Source organism: Pholis gunnellus, assembly GCF_910591455.1.
Source record: "Pholis gunnellus genome assembly, chromosome: 10".
Classification (NCBI taxonomy): Eukaryota; Metazoa; Chordata; class Actinopteri; order Perciformes; family Pholidae; genus Pholis; species Pholis gunnellus.
In genome coordinates this window covers 18,653,575-18,673,768 of record NC_136537.1, presented here as the reverse complement: position 1 = coordinate 18,673,768, position 20,194 = coordinate 18,653,575, and the positions used below count along the sequence as shown (strand labels likewise).

Sequence of the window (20,194 nt, the reverse complement as noted above, 5' to 3'; positions counted from 1 at the left end):
CTGATAGTATGATAGTATGTGTACCTCGACCACTGTTCTTTAGTTTACTACCTCTCAGTGTAATGACCACAAAGATGCTTTTAAAAAGCTCCGCCTCCAGGTTACCAACACAACAAACATAACCACGGCCTGATAGTTTTACGTCAGTTAGAAATGATAAAGCAAACCAACATTGAGTGGGTACATTTTTGGAGAGTTAAGGCTAAAAATCCTTGTGCTGTTTCTCTCCGAAGATAACGTAAATGATTAATGCACATCATCACATGTGGAGTAACAAGGTTTCGGCTCTATTCCCAGGTGCACTTTAAAAGACAATACATTAAATCTGCTTCACCACAGAGTTACGATACTGTTTGGCGTTCCTAAGAAACCAAAATCAACGGTTTTCAACAGTCGACCTAAATAATAAACTGTCCATGTAACATTTGCATCCGTACAAATATTTTAGAGGGGTCAGTGGAATGGATTTCTATCAAACTGCTGCTTGTAAATATGGTTAATCGTAAATACGGGTAAAGAACAAGACTAATGCTCATTAGAAAGAAAAACAGAATTTTTATTTAATATTTTAGTGGTACAAGATGACTTAACACCTCATTGCCTGACATCTCCTGATGTCAACAATGCAGAGGATATATCATTTGTTATTTGTGTGCATTGCTGGTCAATGTAAATTAGAGACGCTTGCACATTTCAGACACATTTCTGTGTGTTTCTGTGCTCTCAAAGTTGTTGTAGTAATCATTTGGTTGAGCCCCCCCCCCCCCCCCCCCCCCACACACACACACCTGATGCTGTGGACATAATTTAATGACCCCAGACAAATATAAAAACCTCCGAGCTTTCTCTCCGTGTGTGAGATGAGGTGCTTCATCACAGAGATAAGCTCGCAGGCTGAGGGACGGCCACAGCAGAGAAAAGGCACACGAGAGCCGCCTGTGACCGACCGATCGGTTCTTGTGAAGTTCGTATGATTAATCCAACGTCGCAAATTGTTACGGAGGGCGATTTGGTTGCTGCCTTTCCCAGGCTGCTGTTTCCCTGCTGTGGAGACAAAAGATGAATGAACCTATCGTGGTTATTATGGGGGTATCTCCCTTCTCCATCAGTATGGGGGGCAGTAGACTCCGATAATCCTCTCTTCACTGAGGGGATCCTCTAATCCCTGCTAGACGCGGGTGTCTGGCCTCGTGCATTCGTCAAGATGACTAATGTACCGAGCGGCGTGTGGAAATACATATGAAAGCGAACGCGTATTTACACAAGGCTAGACGCGCGCAGCATTAACTGAATGATAAATATCTGTAGCAGGGGAGGCACGATGAACATCTAATGGCATTTTGAAGCAGTTAAACTGACATTGTTGCCCATACTGCGTATTGATTTACCAGTTAAACATGAGCAGTACAATGCTATGAAATTAGACCAAACGATCATCAATCTGTACACACTTTTCAGCAACTTGTGCTAAACCAGCCACGTAGCTGATTGTTTGTACCTTCTTTCCCATTTCGACAAACAATTCAAGTTGCATTTCTTCTCCAAAGAAAATCGATTGCTCTGTTTCAATAGCGTCTGCAAAGTTTGTCTGCATGAAACTCTGTTTACAAAACTGTCTCCACAGCTTTTGTGCCCACTCCGAAGGTTGCATATTGATAAGCGCGCCGGCATCTGAATCACAATTTCAGACGGTAATTTCAAAGTCCAGTGTGAGAACTTCTCTCTTCCCAGCTCCTCTGCTTCATTCGTAATCATCAGCGTACACATTTCCTCAAGTTAGCTGCTCAGGCTTCTCCTGGCTGTAGAAAAGCACTTTGAAGCTAAGTGTGTGGGAATGAAAAATGTTGGTAATAACAAATATGATCGCGACTGAGGGTGCCTTAAGATTGATGAATGCCATTTGGGTTTTTTTCTGCCCACAAAGGACTCATTTTCTTTACACCTCACCCCATCATTTTATTTCCCCAAATTAAAATAACTGTCATTATTCTTCCGTAGTTTAGGCTAATGCCGTCGTGATGGTGAATAAGTAGCCTGTTTGTCTCTCCTCACAGCGGGTTTGTGTGCACTTTCTCGTTGGCCTTGATTTCTCTTTGTGGTTTCCAAGTACGCTACAGTCCTGATGTCTGAAGACGAAACAGTAGGTCTGATAGTTTGTTGTCTGCCATACATCATCTTTTAGTTTAGCTTTACTGCATGCCTCGTACCTACTAACCCTCTACGTTGTATAAATTCAGACAGATTTAAGTTCATATGTGAATTGTGTGCTCAGTTTTTGGATTAGTTGGTTAAATAACAGCACTCTATTTGTTTAATTAGAGCATTTGTGTCAGTGCTCTCTTAGCTGTTTGGGATTTGTTTCATTATGTGGAAGATAGGGACTGCAGACCATTAAAAATGGGCTCAGATGTGTTAAAAAGGGGGCCTAGTTACGGTGTTTGTTTTCTCATCTGAAAATATTCATGCTTGGAGAGCCCCCATCGAAACACAAGCCAGTGGTTTAATCACGCTCTCTTTTCCCCGCATCCCTCAAACTTAGTTTTTTTTATTCCCGTCTGCATTGTTGTCTCTATTGAAAACATGTGGAAAAAGGGAAACAATTGTGCATTCACTCCTAGACGTCCCCTCGGTGCACCCTGTGATGCCGGCGTTGATCTAGTGTTGTCTCTACTGAGTCATATCAGGAGGTCAGCGGTGCTGATAAGGAGACCTTGGTAATTCATTTGATTATAGTTATATTTTGTGAGAATGCTGGCCTTCAGCAGCACTACTTTTGTTCTGTTGCGTTGTCTGTATTCAGCACAACAGACACAGAATTTGTGATAAACAGCTCAGAACTCAGGCAAGAAGGCTTCAAACACATCACAGGAGTATGCTAATCCCAACGCTAATCTGATGCTGACAGAGGTGCAGATGGTTGAGTTAATCACTGGGACTGTGATTTCTTTAAAACTTGCAATGAGAAATGACATTTTGTCACCACACTATATAACCCCAAACAACATAAAAATATGATTTATGGATGTTTTACCTCTACTGTCTTATTTCTCTTTAAATTGAACTTAACTCTACCAAGCTGCAGTGTAACAGTTACAAAAACATGAGAAACTGTCCAGCCCTGACTCCTTTTTAATTATGTTCACAAGCTTTACTTATCAGTTGCATAGGTACGCTGCTTTGTGGAAACATAATATCACCCAGATTGTGTTTTTATCAGCATAGTGGCAAAATGTTTTTGCTGAATGCGTCTGTGAAAATTCAAATTATTGAAAGTTAATGTTGATTCCCTTCGTCATCAATTCCAACATTATTCCGTGGATGGTAGGAATGCTGAACTGTGTGAGCAGCTCATCACATCGTGAATGTGTGAAGAGAGCAGGTTGCAGAGACTTGCATGCAGAGGAGCTTTCAAACATGGCATCAAGATGCTATTGTGCCTCTCATATACAGCATGTGTCAGCATGAATGCACATACACGTCAGGATAAGTGATAGAAATCTTATCGCTGCCTCACATGGAAGGAAGAGAGTAAAGGGAACTGCTGTGACATGAGATATTTTGTCCGATGGGTTCTACTTTATTTGACGGGTACAGTACATTGTGTGTGTGTGTGTGTGCTTGTACACGTTCTATGGAATATGTATTGTAGTGGGCTGCGATTATTTGTATTATGTAAGTCCATATGGGTTCAGAAAATGTTGAAAAAGAGCCCACGGTTACGTGTTCCAGTTGCTTGTTTGTCTCCAGTGACCCAATAGAAATCCTCACTTTTGAGAAGCTGAAATCACAGAATGCCTGGCATTTTTCCCTCAATCAATTACTTCAATAATGATCACAAATTATTTCATTTTTGTCAATTTTGTATTTGTCACCTTGTCGTTTAAGCCCTATTGTATGCCGTCTAATTATGTGTTGTCTGCTTCTAGTACAAGTTAATTCAATTCCAAATCAGAAGCAAAAGTATTGAACTAAAAATAAAAGTCCACTAAAGAGCTTGAAGCACAATCAGTGAAGCCCCGAAACTGAAGTTGAAAACCTGCAGAAGGAAAGTCTCGCTCGTGCATTCTTTGGGTAGGAATTCGGCGGCCGCCGTCAGCAGAGAGGAGCGCTGTGACCTTCTCAGTGGCCTGAGAGTGTGTTGGCGTGGCATGACTGATGCAGATTATCATAGCTGGAGAAAGCCAATTACCGTGGTCATCACTGCACCCTCGGGGGCCCTTCTCAGCAGAATGAAATGCATTACAGAATTCTATGCGCATCCTTTCTGGCAGCGGTTTTTTGTACTTCCTCTACGCCGAACCGCCCAGTGTGAGTGTTAATAGCGCAGTCGATGGGACCCTCCCGCGCCTCAGAGCCCTCTTTGGCTCGGATGAGCTTCTGCTCCACAAAGCAGGGAGGTCGTGCCTCTCGGAGAAGCGGATGAATTACGTTCTCCTCTGTTTGTCATCTCTCTCTCCATTCGGCCCCTTCTTAACCAGCGTCCTTGAACGACTTTGTGATGGGGAAAAAGTCGGGTTGCAGAGTTGTGATGGAACAGAACAAACGGCAACAGATCAGACCTTTTGTTCTCCTTGTTTTAGTTTTTTCCCCCCCCCAATACAGATTCGCTACAAGACCAGAGAAGCTGAGATCACACGCGGCAACGCTGCATAGCATGTACAAAGACCACAGATCAAGCCGAGTCTGCAGTAAGAGGCCTGAGTGCACCTTCTAAAGGTCTTATTCTGTGTCTATCTCAGGAGCTCTCTGTCTTTTTAGTTGCCTCAGCCTTTGAACCTGCCGTTCTCCTTCCTGGATTTGAATTACATTTTTTTATTTCGTGTTTATTTATTTTTTTTTCAGACATCAAAATCCGCCGCATCCTCTCCGTTACTAGTGTCAAGGCTTCTGAATTCAAAGTGTTAATCTCATTCAAACTCACACATGTGATCATACAGCAGTCTGACATGGAGAGCAGTGTGACACACACGCTGTTACAAAACGTTTGAAGCTCGATGTTAATAGATCAGCTTGTTTATTTTGGGTGCTCATGTGAACAGGTAGCTCGAGTCGAGATTTCTCAGCTTGCACGCAGTTATTCACAACACACCCAATGGCGGCTCAATCTAACAAACACATTTACAGACGCTGTGGAAACCAGAGTGGGACGCGTCGTGAACCAGTATGTACTGTGATTTTTATCTCAAGCTCAACAGTTTGTTCTTTGATTGCTCAGCTGCAGTTAATAGATACTAAAGAAACTACATCCCTCACATGGTTGTGCATTCATTCATTGAGTGCATTGGCTTACTAAAGAACTGTTTAAGGTGCATCTCAATCCCTTTATGTTCAATAACCTGCACAGCGTTATGGGTTTTAGCCATGCTGGTGACATCTACTAAATGGGTTTGCATGGAAGTTTGTTCTTTCATGGTTCCCAGAGGATGAATCCTACTGACGTTGGTGATCTCCTGACATTTCTTCCAGGGCCACCATGAGGCACCAAGAGGTTCTTGACAGCTATCGAATGGAATACCATTAACATGTGAATTGTGATAACTTCCGTGGTTCCCTGACTATGTTCGCCATCTCCATGTCAGAAAATTGCGTTTTTCCAATATTTCAGTTTATGAACAAAAAGGGCGCGAAACTATTGAAATCCCCGTCAGCTTTAGCTGTGCTTCGTGGTATGTGCTAATTAGCTAATGTTAGCATGGTAACACACAAATGCAAGACGGTGAACATGGTAAACATTACTCCTGCTCGACGTCAGCGTGTTAGCTTAAGGTGAAAGCACCACTGTGTTCAGCCTCACAGAGCCACTAGCACGTGTGTAGACTCTCTGTGTTGTTACCATGTGTCCTGTTGGGCTCTTTCTCTGCCTTATTTCGCCTTTTTACCTGCCACTGTGCACCACGCTAAAAAACAGAAAAAAATTAACGCTAGTACTCGTTGAACGGACAATTAGCTGTTCCGTAATCCTGCTCAGAGAAACATATTTAATATTCATTGCGTTAGGCACGGCTTTAATGTGTCTCTGTGAGCCGCTATTGTACTTTCAAAAACAACGGGACCCTACGGTACATTGTTGGAGGAAAAGAAATTGAACCAAGTGAGAAACTGACAGACTGCTTAAGCGAGAGGAAAGAGGGGGGGGGGGGGGGGGGGGGGGGTGAGAAGCGCCTCTCTCGCTGGGCTCCGGCCGATGAGTGTGTCCTCCCCCATTACTCTCACACAGCGCAATATGCAGGTCAGTCAGGTGATAACGAATGCTCTGTCTGATACTCGGCCTCTCTCCCTCCCTCCTGCTCGTCTAGTCGGCTCCCTCTGTTGCATCGTCTTCACCCTTTTACACTACACTGCAGCGTCTCACACAGTATTTAGTATATTCACCTTCAGTGGGTTTAATTATCTGGCAGTGTCCTGCAGTTCAGTCATGTTGGACAGTTTATGAGGCAATGAAGACGTCAAGTCTCTTTCTTCATTGATTAAACACCGACTTATGGCCAGAGTCTGTCCACTTTCTCGGCTAATTTTGTGAGTTTAAATGAACAAAAAGAGAGAAGACACCTTTGTGGATCGATCATTCGCCTTGAGTCTCCACAGTGCGCTCAGGATTGGACGACCTACTCACATTCTGTGCACACCAACCCCCCCCCACCGCACGACCGTCTGCAACAAGAAGGGATGTGATAATGCATTCAGCCAGCGCCGTGCTAAAATACGTGGTGCTGGGTTCAAGGTTTGGTGTGGTGACATTCCTCGTAAACAGTTTTTTTTCTTCTTCTTCTCATGTTGAGAATGAAACATTTTGATTCGTAGCATGAAATACCAGTTAGATGTGGTTTCTGTCATGGTAAGAGATGGACTGCAGCCGGATGTACAAAACAGTCTTTTGATGAAATACGATTGAATTACTACTTGACTGGAGAGAATTTAGAGGAAAAACAATAAACGTCACATTTCCATTCATGTTTTCATTTAACAACATGTCACAGCAACTCATTTTGTGCAAAAGCACAGCTATTTCCCATTATTTGCAGATATGCACATGACTATTGTGTTACAAAAAAGATCAACTAAAATGTCTCTTCATATTTCACGGTTACAGTCATCAGAAGAGAGATGACGAATGCTTGGCCAGCAAACACAACTTATTTGACATTTACTAGTTAATTAGCGAGGCTCTCGTACTCTTAGGGTTCACGGCTGCTGTTAAATCTGCAGGTGTAGGTCAGCGTGTAGTTTAGTACGTGAACGGACAGATATGCGGAAAAATAAATGGGTCTTGTTGTTTTTCAAACTCAGAGCGAGTTTCCACTTTAGGGTCTCCAAAGTCTCTTCATCCCACATTCTGCCGCCTTATTTTTATTGACATCTTGGTGGGAGCTAGACGTCTACAAGGCTGTCTTTGTGTAAATGTTGACTTGAGGGGGGCAGCTAAGTTTGAGCCTGTGTGAGGCTGATGGCACATTTGCTTCCAGGAATCACAACCAGCTTGCTGTACCACACAGCTGCCAGGACGCAGCACGGTGCCCACCCGCTCTCGTAAAACCGCTTTTGCTCGTATCAGAGGACCTGCAGGATTTGATTTCAGTGCGGCAACGTTGTCGAACAAACAAACACTGATTTGTGATCACCCTTTTTTTTGTGTGTGTGTGTGTGTGTGTGTGTGTGTGTGGCGATGCATGAGTGGTGTTTTGAGTCAAGTGATTCCCTGGCTGTGAATTATGGCCGGGCAGCGAGTGCTGTTTAACGACATTTCAGCGGTGCAGAGGGGTTAACAGTTATTTTGCGCTCGGTTTGAGACTCATTGCCATCAATATTCATGCTGAGGGAAAATTCTCCAGTCGTAGGCCCGGCCTCCGTTTTGGATTTAGCCTAATCTGGTTTCCAGAACAGATGCTGTCGTCACAAACGCACCGGCTGTACTGTATCTCCCTCCTCTCCTCTTCCTCTCACGGCAAACATGGTTCTGCATCTCAGAACACATTGGATCCAGTTACTTTTGATGGCGTCCTGCCACTCCTCCACAACTCATTAAATTCCTCCCTGGCAGGAAAACACCAGTATGTGAACTGGGACACCGTGAGGCTCACCTAATGAGGTGTGACGAGTCACCTCAACCTTTCCTGTCCAGACGATCATCTGCTAACCATCAGTCAGGGGGCAGGGATGTGAGGTAAGGAGGAGAAGGAGGGATAGGTAATTAGAAAAGGGAGGGATTAAGGATGATGGAGGTCAAAGATAACTAGCAAGAAGCCAAAAGACAGAGATGCCCCCCCCCCCCCCCCCCCCCCCCCCATCGTTGGGACGCATTTCCGCGCTGGCCGTCTTCCTGCGTGGAGGGCAGTGAAGTTAATGACATTTTTCACTCGTGCCTGAGCTACAAACACATTCGTGATCTCAAAATGGCGCCAAATACCGTCTCAGTCACTTTAAACGGCGTTCCTTCCCGTCTCTGGAGGCCTCGTGGAGCCGCTACCTGAGCCCCTTTTGTTTGATTGGAAAAGGGCATATTGATACAGCGTGGAGCACCCGAACCAAGCGATAACAGCACTGTGTGTGATTTGGCAAGTTACTCGATGGAGACAAACAGTGCCAACGTCTCACAGGACAAATAGTCATAAATGTTTAGTGAAAAGGGAACTATTGATGAAAGAAGTGCTGGTTGGGAAGAAGGCCATTCCTCCCAGAGGCCTGATTTTACTACTATAGCGTAGATTTCATAATCAGTATTTGAATTTGAATAATTCATTTTACGAAACACTTCCCTGTTAACTAAACAAATGAGCATGAGATCATATTTAACAGGGTTGACCAATTCTATACATTTTTCTTTAATATTTGAAGCCTATTTGACGACATGAGTTCATGATTTATGAAGCTTTTATCTGTTTTCTTTATTATTCTTTTCCACAGATGGTGAAATCTTTCAGCCAGAATGACTTATTTCACCTCACTTTTAAGCAGTTTATTTGACTAAAGAGGCCCTTAATATCACCGAACACACACATTCTCAAAACGAAACCATAAAAGCCAAACCAAGAATGCTTTCATCTGCTGAGGCACGGAGGCAAATTAGTGTTTGATTTGAATGTTTTGCTACACTAAGCAGGCCACAGAAAGAGCATCATTGTTTAAAAAAAAGAAACAAAATGGAGACATCAGAAAAACATCATTCCCTAGAGACACTGAAATTGAATGAGAGCATGCACTGGCTGTTACTCATTACTACTGGCTGACAGGGGTAATTGAATTCTGCCTGGAAAAAAAAAAATCTGTTTATTTCTCCTCCTTTCTGGTGGCCAGCTATCAGTTATTTTACATCCCTACATGCAGATGATAGATACGTAACTCCTGGCTCATAGCGCCGTGTTTGTAGCCACTGATGTGACTCTTAAATGTGACCTTGATGTGTGTGCATGTGCTCTGGGGGATTTTTTATTTTATTTTTTTAACCAACCCACTTCACAGGGCATGTGAAGCAGGGAATAATAGGCTTGTCCATCCAATATTTTTCAAAGGCTAGGCTGCAGTCCAAATGTGAGAGGAAGACAGGTCCACATATTACTGTGTCATGTTTCAGAAGTCTATCCAAGAATCCTCATTGTAACGTAGCCTGAATAAAGCATTTTGGGGGTGTTGGGTTGGTTACCTAAAGACGGTTATATTTCGTCTTTAGGCCAGTCTGTTTTGAAAGTGTGGGATTTGTACTTTAACTGCAACAATAAGTCTGTTGATGCTAATAATGTAGTCAGAAGTGAAAAATGCTCTCTCTTTCAAAGTTGTTTTTGGACCGACCTGCCAGTTTAGATTCTTGTTCAGTTGTACCTGCGGAAGGGAAGTTGTCTGTTTGTATAATTTTAAGTTGACTTCACATACGAGTTCGTACGGCCAATAAAACCTGGAAAAGTCATGAAATTTGAAAATAGCAATTTTCAGGCCCGGAGAGCTTTTGATATTCTCATAAACCCAGAAAGTTTTGGAAAAGTGATGTAACTTTGCTTCATAAATACCTTTTATAACAGAGGATACGTGGTTCTGAGAGAAGTCTCTAATGTTCGGCTGGATCAGTTTACTACACTTCAGACTCCAACCTTTTTATTCTTCCATGTATACACTGACGGTTCAGAGGAAATATGTGTGAACCCTGTTACATGTACATCCAAATCATCCGTCACCAGTGTCTGACTGTAAACATGCAGTTGTTATTTCCAGGAAGTAACCGTGGATATTGAGCAAACGCTTTTGTTTTCCGAAGAAGAAACCTGGTTTATTTCTCTAAATCGGTCAGTTGCTGTAGTTACAGTATTTACTGACAGCGGATGAAAGACTCCGTGTAGTATGTCACTCTCATAACGGCACCTTGTTTGTGGAACGGTGCTCTCCTGACTTCACAGTGGGCTGGAAGTTGAGGGCAACACTGGCCTTTGGTAAACACTTTTATTTACCTTTGAAATAATCGTTTGACGGTGGTGGAAACAGACTCATTGGTGGAGCAGAGGAGAGAATAATTTGATCCTGAAGATATTCTTCTAAACGTGCCCACGGCCTTCTGACCTGAACTGCGCAACCTCAGTTTAGACTTGTATATATGGATGTTTCTGTTTATGTGCATGTTTGAATGCAGCTTATACAGTCAGTGGACAGTTTAATAGCCAGACATGAGATCTGTGTGGCTGCTGAACCTGTATCGTGATCTCGAGGGTCATTTGACTCGAGCCAGACTTTAACATGATCTGTCTCCCTTCATTTATATTCTTTACACAAGCAGCTGTCAAAGTAAATACCAGAATAGACACGTTGTAAAGTATGCCGATCATTCGGTGGTGCTAAGCCTCCTGGAAGGTGAGGAACTAGGTCATGGGCCGGTTCTTAATCTGCACGTGTCAAAACCCAAAGACACGATCATTCATTTTAGGAAGTCGACGCCCAACCCAAAACCGATGGATATTAAAGGGAATGAAATCGACCTGGTGGGAAATCAAATCCAAGTAGGTGCAATTTCTAATCGGGTCCAAACAGCGTCTGCGCTCCTTGAGAAAAATGCATATTTTCAATGTGTGCATAATTGCATGTGTGCACTGCAATGATGACTCAGAAGTTTCATTGCCTGTTCTGTCCTGTTGTTTGCACAGTAATTGCACGAGATCTCGCCACTAAAGCACTTCAGCTGGTTTTTTTTTTCATATGAAGTGATCTCGCTTTTGTTTTGATTGTTGCATTATGTGATTGTGGTTTCATAAAGAATGTGTTTGCATACCTGGCGGCAACCAAATTTTTCCCCTTGTGGGATAATCAAGTTCGACATGACTTGACTCGACTCCATGACCACATTTTGCCATGATGACACACACACACACACACACACACACACACACACACACACACACACACACACACACACACACACACACACACACACACACACACACACACACACACACACACAGAGACTCACAAGGTGAAGACAATACCAGCGATGTTTTCATGGCTGGTAACAAACACTGAACATTATAATGCTCATAAATGTGGTATTAATTGCACTGCAGCAGTTGAGGCAAAGTGTATCTAATACAACTAATCTATATATATGCTGACCTGTTCATGCTCCTAATACGAGGAACAACAACTCGTTTTCATTTTCTCAAGGAAAAAAAAAATCCTCAGTATCAGGTTCCTAAAATGAGCACAGTGTATACATCAACGTTAATGAATAATAAAACCTGTTTGACATGCTGTTACCATTAGGAGTTTAGACTGAACAATAACATTGAACAGGTGATGTCAGTGTCTCCTCCAGAAGCCAGACTGAACCAGACTGAAGGGAGTCCATGTTATCAGGAATAGACGACTCAGCTGACCACAGCGGATATCACCCGCATCTCTTTTCATGACTTCACACAGCTTGTATCTAATTATGGAAGCATAATAGTGTTTGTTCTGCTGTTTTCCGTGTGTAATTAATCTTTGTTGATCAAACCAAGACTGCATTCACATCCCGAGAAGCCTCTGCCACATTTAAACATATTTATTGTTCATAGCGGGAGCCAAAGATGATACGAATATTTAGTTGGATGTAGTGTTTTTTTATCAGAGTGGTTACACTGTGGGCAGTCTTACTATTAAAAGCTGCTTCACAGCCTGCAGCTTCATCTAGATGATTGGTATCCTACTTATTTTAATAAATATGGACAGAAAACAAACACAGAGTGAATCCTGAGCCTGGGGGATGACAGGAATGCCTCTCATCACTGTCCGAGATATTAAACTGATAATGTCTTTGCGTCTCCTCCTCCAACTGGCAGGCTACAGAATGGCACCCTTCTTGAAACAGCACAGCTGTTCAAAGTTTGGAGAAATAACCTCGCTTTTTAGGGAGAATTAATGTTTTTTTTGCTGCACCTCAGAAAATGTCATCAAAAATCTGGTTTATTTGGCATGCAGCTCAGGAGTGGGTGGCGTTGTTGAGAGGTTCCTCCTGTTCGCTGTGAGGGACTTGCCGTCGGGGGAAGTTCGGCTGCGGCTCTCTATGAAAACGACACCCTCTCCCTCTCTCTCTCCACGGTCCCTCCGGTGCTCGAGCTCGCCTCCACAGCATACTTGACAAAGAATACGAGCACGAGTTTCTCTCTTTTTCTTTTTTTTTTTTGGACGGTGACTGTATATCGCCCGCCCGGAGAGTTCGCCCTCCTCCCTCCTCCCCTGAAGCGAACTGCTTGTTCTGCTTGAGCCGCGAACCGGGCACGTCGCGAGGGCGGGCTCGCCCCGCCGTAGCTAAAAAGGTCCCGCTTCGACGGGGCTGCTCTCATTGCAGTCCAGTCTGCCGAGCGGAGCGGAGCGGAGACTGACTGAGGGACGAGCCCCGTCTCCATTCACGGATTCTCTTCTTTTTTTTTACACTTCGTACACTTCGTCCTACAAGCAGACGGCCGACGGAGAATCGCAGCTCGCATTCTGTGGACAATGTTTCTCTTGCAGTACACAGGTACACGCTTCAAGTTTTATGCACACGGTCTTTATGATGGCAGCGGAGATGTTATTGTATACACACACACACACACACACACACACACACACACACACCGACTATCTGCACTTGTGTCGCCTGCAGGCTGGACGTCAGGTACCGCACGAGTTACGGGATGCAAGTTATTCCGGCATGCTGGGAGATTTTCTGTCCGTGTTCAGTGCGTAATTGTCGGGTGTACAGCGGCTGTTGAGACCGCAGAAGACGCTCCGTGCTGCCTCTCTCCGGTGTGCCGGGGTTGCTTTTTGTCCCTTTCTCGTGTGCCTCAGCACTTATGATATGTAACGGTGTGCTCTATGGGTGATAAACGACCAACAATGATTCCCTGTTTCGCATTTTTCACTTGCTTCTCGGTACAATAGACACGATCCGTCGCTCTTATCTCGACTGACACACGCCTTACTGCAGCTGTTCGTGGATGGAAGTTTTCAGAATAGATCACATCCACGCTGACGCCGGATTAACTGCTGTTGAAATGCATTGTTATTTGTTTCTCACGTGCCATTCAATCCGGTTTTTATTATATCCGGGCAGCGTAACGGAGCTCTGTGAGACGCGTTAGGCCTGTCTTGCAGGAGGGTTGCGAGTTGTAAGCTGAATATATAGAAGTTGTTGTGGTTTTTCTTCTGCTGTGACGTCCAACTATTTAAGATTTCCGTGTCATTTATTCCCGAATCACCGCTCACCGCTTAAGTAGCTGGATGTAAATGTGACGTCTCCCTCGTGGGCTCACAGGATCTAATCAAGCGAGGGGGATGCTGTCTGAACTCCCACTTTAACCTGCTTACTCTGCTTTATTCAGCAGCCTCCTCTGTTTACGGTCAGGGTACATTTACCCCCGATGTCCCACAGCTCCTCTGTTGTTTATGTCTTCAGAGCGCTAATTGCTACTTTCCTTAAGCTCATAAAAGCAATGACTTGTCAAGGATTAGTCTCATGGCATTCATTTTCCGTTTGTCATTGCAGTGAGTCACTAAAAAACATCCACTGCATTTCCAGTTTTCCTGCTCATCCCTCACCTCATATGTTACAACTTTATAACGTCTTTATATGCTTTTTCTTTACATTTAGAAAGCAGGCTACTCAAAGTACGGTTTAATTAACTTTGCAATGCAGCTAATTGTTAAAGTGTTTCAGTTCAATAATTAGAATAACTTCACGGTGCATGATTGTTAATTCAAACACGTGCCTTTGACCAGAGGATGTGTTGTTATCGCCTCCCTCTGATTGGAAAGTTGTTGGTCCTCTGCCGCCACGCTGTTGTTCTTGCGCAGACTGAACGGATCAGTTCCCTTCTCCTCTATTTCCTCCTCATCCAGAGGCACAAACATGCTCTGAATCAAATTGAGTGAATGGTGGCGACCACTGGGAGAGAGAAAAGGTCCATCAGGCCCATGTGACGGCCATTTACCTCCACACTGCACCAGTCCTCTCCGATCAATCGGCGGAGCATCCTTAGATTGCCTTTAATGGTGCGAGGGAGGGGGGGCACTTTGCTCAGATCTGTCAGAGAGAAGAGATTTAAAGGTTGCACATAGAGTGCTTGAGAAGCAGCTTAAATGTTTCAGCTCTCTTTGGCATAGGATGATAGTGCTGCAGAACAAATTAAGACTGAATACTGAGCAGACTACTGTACAATACCGGGAGATTTGGCAGCTTTGGAAACTCTCCGCTTTTAATTGGCTGTCGCGTGACAATTTGTGGTTACTAAGTGGGATTATCATAGCGGTAGCTGTCGAGGAAAAAAAATGACAAAAGGGACGAAGACAAAAGAATAAAGTGGGAAAACAAAAAGTCGACAAATATCGGATCTGGTGGAACCGGTTCCCCTAAATAAGCTCAAGTGGAAAAGTATTTGTGAGACAGAACTTCAGAAGTTGATATCGGGGAATCCGTTATCACCGGAAACTTGGTTGTTTTAAATATAGCCTCTTACAGGATTCTCCCAGTTTGTCTTTCAGAAGAAGTTGCCTGTTGGCGTTGTGGTGGTATGTTACAATCCATGTTGTGGATCACTGAGAAAGCCCTCAGTGATCCACACTGTTTCCGCCTCAACCCTCCATTACCAAACAAACTCCGATCATTAGAAACTTTTTTCACACAGCTCCCAGTGGGATAACGGTGTGGATGCTTCGTCACACACTTTCCAAGCTGCTCGCCTGAGCCCCCTTCACGCGGTGCCATCTCTCCAGCGCACCATCTGTTGAGCTGATGTTTAAGACTGTCGCTGTAATAATGATCGTTTCACTGCCTCACCACTCATCCTAAATCTGGGTGGCAGGCTAATGTGGGGTAATGATCGTTGTTTACTCCTCTGTTCTAATGCTCACTTGTATGCGCCCTGCAGAAACATTGGATGTGGTCTTTTGAAAAGCAGCAGCAGCAGCGTTAAAAGAGAGGCGAAAAACGTTGTTTGCTGTTGAAGAAAAGTATATTAGCTTGTGTTGAAGATCCCTGTGAGGATCAGCAGTGTTGGCAGCAGCCGCGGTTCAACCTGCCATCTGGTATCGAGTAGCAAAGAGAGCTTGGCAGTCTGAAGGCAACCAACTCTGGGACTCCAACCGTATCACTGACAGAGCTCCTCATTTCTAATCACTTTCACGATAAGCAACCATGCGGGGAACCTTGAAACCGGAGCTAAGGACTCTGCAACGGTACGCTCAGGAGCGACATGAAAGATGACGTGAGCCACCAGCCTCACTCTGCGTTTGCTGTTTGTGAGCAGTGCGTTGTGCGGCGCTGCCGAGTTAAACCCCGCTGACGGCTCCCTTTTGAGCAGAGGAGAACGGAGAGGCACTCTGAAGACGCTGGATTAGGCCGTTCATCGGGGAGTCGCTGGACAACTTTTCCACGTTTTCTGATCTGCTTTTAAAAACCTATAATGAAAAAACTTCAGTCCTCTACAACAAATCATTTTTAGCCAGGGGAACTGCACATTTTCTTGATTAGGAGTTTGGATGACGACCATCTTGTGTGTTATCATTAATATGATATTAAATATCTGAATGATGTCTGTTTTTTGTGAGGTAGATTTGGGCTGCAACGAACAAATATTTTCATTATTGACTCACCTGTAAATTAGTTTTTATGAATGATTTTAATCAATAAAACTCAAAAAAGCACGAGGCGACGACATCAAATTACTTATTCTGTTCGACAAACCGTACAAAGGCAAAACATATTCTATTTGCTTTGTTCTTGTTTGAAAAAAGCAGCCTTGAGGTAGATCTCTTGGGTTCACTGGGCTCTCCTCGAGGGATGGAAGAGGACAACTCTCGCCAGAGACACATTGCACCTACCTGGCTCCCAGGAGACCGAGGTTTTTTTTCTCCCTTACCAGCGGTGCTAAGAGAAGCAACTAAAAGTAGCACAACACGTGCCGTGATGGATCACCAGAGGGATGTGGGAACTTACCTGTTCCAATAAACAATGTTCTGCTTCAGCACCGGATGATAGATTGAGCCGTTAAATCCAACTGTTAACGTAGGAGTTGCGTTATGTGGTTTTCTTCTGTTAAACATCATACGGATCTGCTTTGCATATATTGACGATTTATTATTAGGAACCCGTTTTTGCTGCAGGAAGTTCTGTGACGCTATTGCTGTGTAGGAGTTGACCCTCTCTGTCGTGTTCCTCTGCCACACGTTGATGTGTCGAACATTTCCCCCGCAGAGAGAAGGGAGAAAGCCGAGACCGTGGTTCAGTGGTTTGGACCGGAGAACAGGGGTGTCCATAGAGATTGCCTGTCTGGAAAGCAGCCATCACTCTACTGTAATAGAGACTGAGAGCCCATTTATATGGCTCTTACTTTGGGAAGAAGGAATGGCTGAAGGGGGGGGAGGGGAGGAGAGTAGCATGGAAACAAAAGGGTACCAGAATGGATGGACAGAACGTTACCCAGAATGCATTAATAATAGAGTAGCAGTCTGTATGTTGCCTGTCCGTTATAGACTGAAATAATGTCCAAACCATGTTTCCGTGATAACGTGGTTCTCTGTGGAAAGGAAGTGGGAGAAGTTTGAGTAACTCAGGAATTTTCCATTTGCAAGACTCATTTCTTCGTGGTGAATTTTGTTTGGGGCATTTCTTCCCATTTTACATGAACAGACTCACACTCACAGATCCCCACTGTGCAGAAGCTTTAATAGCGCAAGGGAAAAAAACAGGCCCCTATCTGAAATGTCGTTGGAAGGGCTGTGAAAGGTTTGGTGTTTGAGCTCAAAGGAAGCCCTGTACTTACATGTTCACAGCCCGGAGCCTGGCTAGAGTCAGACCCCCGCTGCTGGATAAATGCAAAGGCTTCTTTTGCTTACTGAGCAATATTAGTGAGGTTTCTCAGCCGCTTTCTGAGCAATGGAAGCTCAGCGTTTATGGGGGAATGATACAAAAGCAGTGTATCATTCTGCCGAAGGAATAGGGTGTAGTTTTCAGTCGGGTTCCTTTTTTAAAATTACAGCTCTTGTCTATTTTGGGTCATTGGAATGCCAGTTGAGGTCAACTTTAGAGCTCTGTGTCATGGCGGTGGCGAGTTGAATTGAGGACAGCAATAATAAGTTCAAAACCCAGCCGCTTCACCATCACTACACACGAGGAAGTCGCACAGTTTGTCAGGTCCCACTCAATATGAATGTTTGCAGTTTTGTTTTGAGAATGTATACATGTGTGATCAGCCCGTTAGGCATACTAACCACATATTTATTGTAGTGATACAAAAGTGCTGAGACTGGATCATCCTGTGGTGGGCAAGAGGCTTTGTTGCATGTCATTCACCTCACTCACTCACTCACTCACTCACTCACTCACTTACTCACTCACTCACTCACTCCCTTATTTCCAGGGAGTCAGGGAGTCAGCTCAACTATCCAATAAAATCCCCCAATTTCCTCTCGGAGTATAGTCCAAAAGTAACATGATTTATGAGGCAGTACTTACCAGGGCTGTTACCAATACCATTGTTGAAGGATTTCCCCCTCTTAGTTGATTAGTCGACTAATTGGTTGATTTGATCTTCGTCGACTGAGATTTCTTCAGTTGATTTGTCTTTTTATTAAGCATGTCTCTGGTAAACACCAGATTTAAGGCGTTTCATGTTTCTGCATGATTCTTTGTGGAGGGAGTCAGTTTTAGAGAAATTTTGATTAAATCTATAAGTCGACAAAAGTCACTGTCCGAGACAACAGCTTGAGCTGAGCAGGGCATTTCACAATTTCAAACATAAACTTGCAACTGCTCTCTGGGGCTGGACCCAGATATTCCATAACATGGCGACACGGCTTCTAAATGACCTCAAACATATCTTTGGCGTATATCTGGACGATATATCGGCCTGGTCGTAACAATAAATTGAGACTAAAATAACCTGACTAAACTCTTAATCTAGTCTAGTTTCACAGTTGAATAGAAATGCGCTGTCGATGGAGTGAAGTTGCAGCATCTCCGAAACAAATGTGCCCAAGATCAGTGACAGGAAATCCCTCTGCTGCTAGCCCTGCCTTAGTTTCTTCTCTCTCTGCCAGCAAGTCTTCTTAATCAGTGTAGGTCTATACATCTTAAACTGCTCTTTGACCTCTCTCTCTCTTTCTCTCTCTCTCTCTCTCTCTCTCTCTCTGTGTTTGTGCCAGCAAACTAAACTTTTTATTTTTGGCTTCCCACATCCCCTCCGCCTCCCTGCACCGCTATACATCAAGATGGTTATTTAGATGATCCGTCCTAGATGCTGGACGTCGCTCCTTGTGGAGGCCGTGGGCTTTAAGGACATATGCTGACTTCACATCATGGCACTGAACACAGCCATTACAGACAGGGAGGTAATTGGATTCACAAATCAGCCGTGGCTCCGGGTTTATAGTGGCACCGGGCTTTATGGGTCGTATTTCAGAGCCTGGTGGGCAGTTTGTCAGCGAGGGGGCTTGATGGTAACGAGAAACTGGTGCAGGAGGGAGAGTCAGGGGAGCATCTGAACTCTCCTTTAGCATCAGGGACACCAGATAAAGAGTGGATCTGGACACAGACAAGGTCTTGTCAAATATTACAGCATTTTGGTAAAATGGACTGAAATACTGGCGTTGCTTTTTTTTTCTTTGGTTTAAATTGTAATTTTCACCGTCTGACCTTGTTCTCCTTCAGTTTATCTGGTTGCGTTCTTGTGCTTTACGTGAAACTTGTGACTCTAAACCGCTTATTTTATCCGTATCTACTTCTTGCTGTTTTGGAGGTTTCCTCCCTTTGTAGACGGATAAAATACCTCCCGAGTCAAGGGGATGTTGAGGATAAATCGTGTGTGTTTATGAGACTGGGTGGGAGGAAAAGCTCCGGCTATCTTCTGGCCGTATTCCTCTCCTGAAGCTGAAACATACTGCAGGTTCTCCGTCATGCTTTCTGTGCTGGTCCCAACAGAAGTCTGGGAGGAAGATCGATATGAAGATTAATTATTGTGTCCAAGTCGAGGGGCTGCACCAACAACCTGCACTTTTTCAGGTCCCTAGTGAGTGGTCAGATGGCTCCCTTTCTTTATGACGAGCGTCGAGCTTTAGTTTGTTAGCGTGGTCCCTGGACCGACGCTGGGACCAGGCTCAAGGGTAACGGGCTGTGGCTCAGCTCAGCACCACCAACAGGGAAACCAGGGGTCCCACAACAGAACCTCCTGGGGATCAGGTAGTAGGTTAATGTTCTGAAGGGGAAGGGCACCCCGGACTGTATTGGACGTATACTTGTTTCACTTGGAGCGCTTAAGAGGCCTTACATTAAAGATTTCTTTGTATTGATCTGCATTGCATCAGTTGTTTGAAGTCTTCACAAGTGAAAACTGCAGACTCAGACCATTTTATACAACTATTGATACTTAAAATGGAATTGAATTTATGTTTGTACTGCATTGGATTCCTGTCAGTGTGCTCGTCTACATGAGGATTATTTGGTAAGTTGTTATTTAAAATACAGCATCAGTGTGTTTTTGATTTGATTGATTGACAATGAGACGTTAAATATGTGATGCCAGTAAGTCAGCGGCTCATGTTTGGGTCGACCTGAACGGCATGAGCAGGAGAAATGATAAACTTCACTCCCGTAGGCCACTGGAGCATTTGAATGTGTATTAAAGGTGCTGGTGTGTTGAAGTCATCAAATGAACTTGAATGGGTCACAATGAAGTGTGATCAGCAGACGTCAGGGGTGATTAGATCT

The 20,194-nt window shown here is 44.1% G+C and overlaps 1 protein-coding gene across 5 annotated transcripts in view; it reads left to right on the top strand.

The window, feature by feature from the left end:
• enox2 (ecto-NOX disulfide-thiol exchanger 2) overlaps nt 1-20,194 on the top strand; it is a 143,565-nt gene that overhangs the window by 28,255 nt on the left and 95,116 nt on the right. For 2 of the 5 annotated variants that reach the window (XM_079167068.1, XM_079167067.1), the window contains exon 1: nt 12,813-12,970. The exons of 2 other annotated variants lie outside the window; for them this stretch is intronic. In XM_079167068.1, coding sequence (XP_079023194.1) covers nt 12,949-12,970 — 22 coding nt within the window. In that variant the 5' untranslated portion in view covers nt 12,813-12,948. Of the gene's footprint in view, nt 1-8,038; nt 8,162-12,812; nt 12,971-20,194 lie in introns of those variants that run through there. One more of the 5 variants, XM_079167069.1, reaches the window with a different exon arrangement.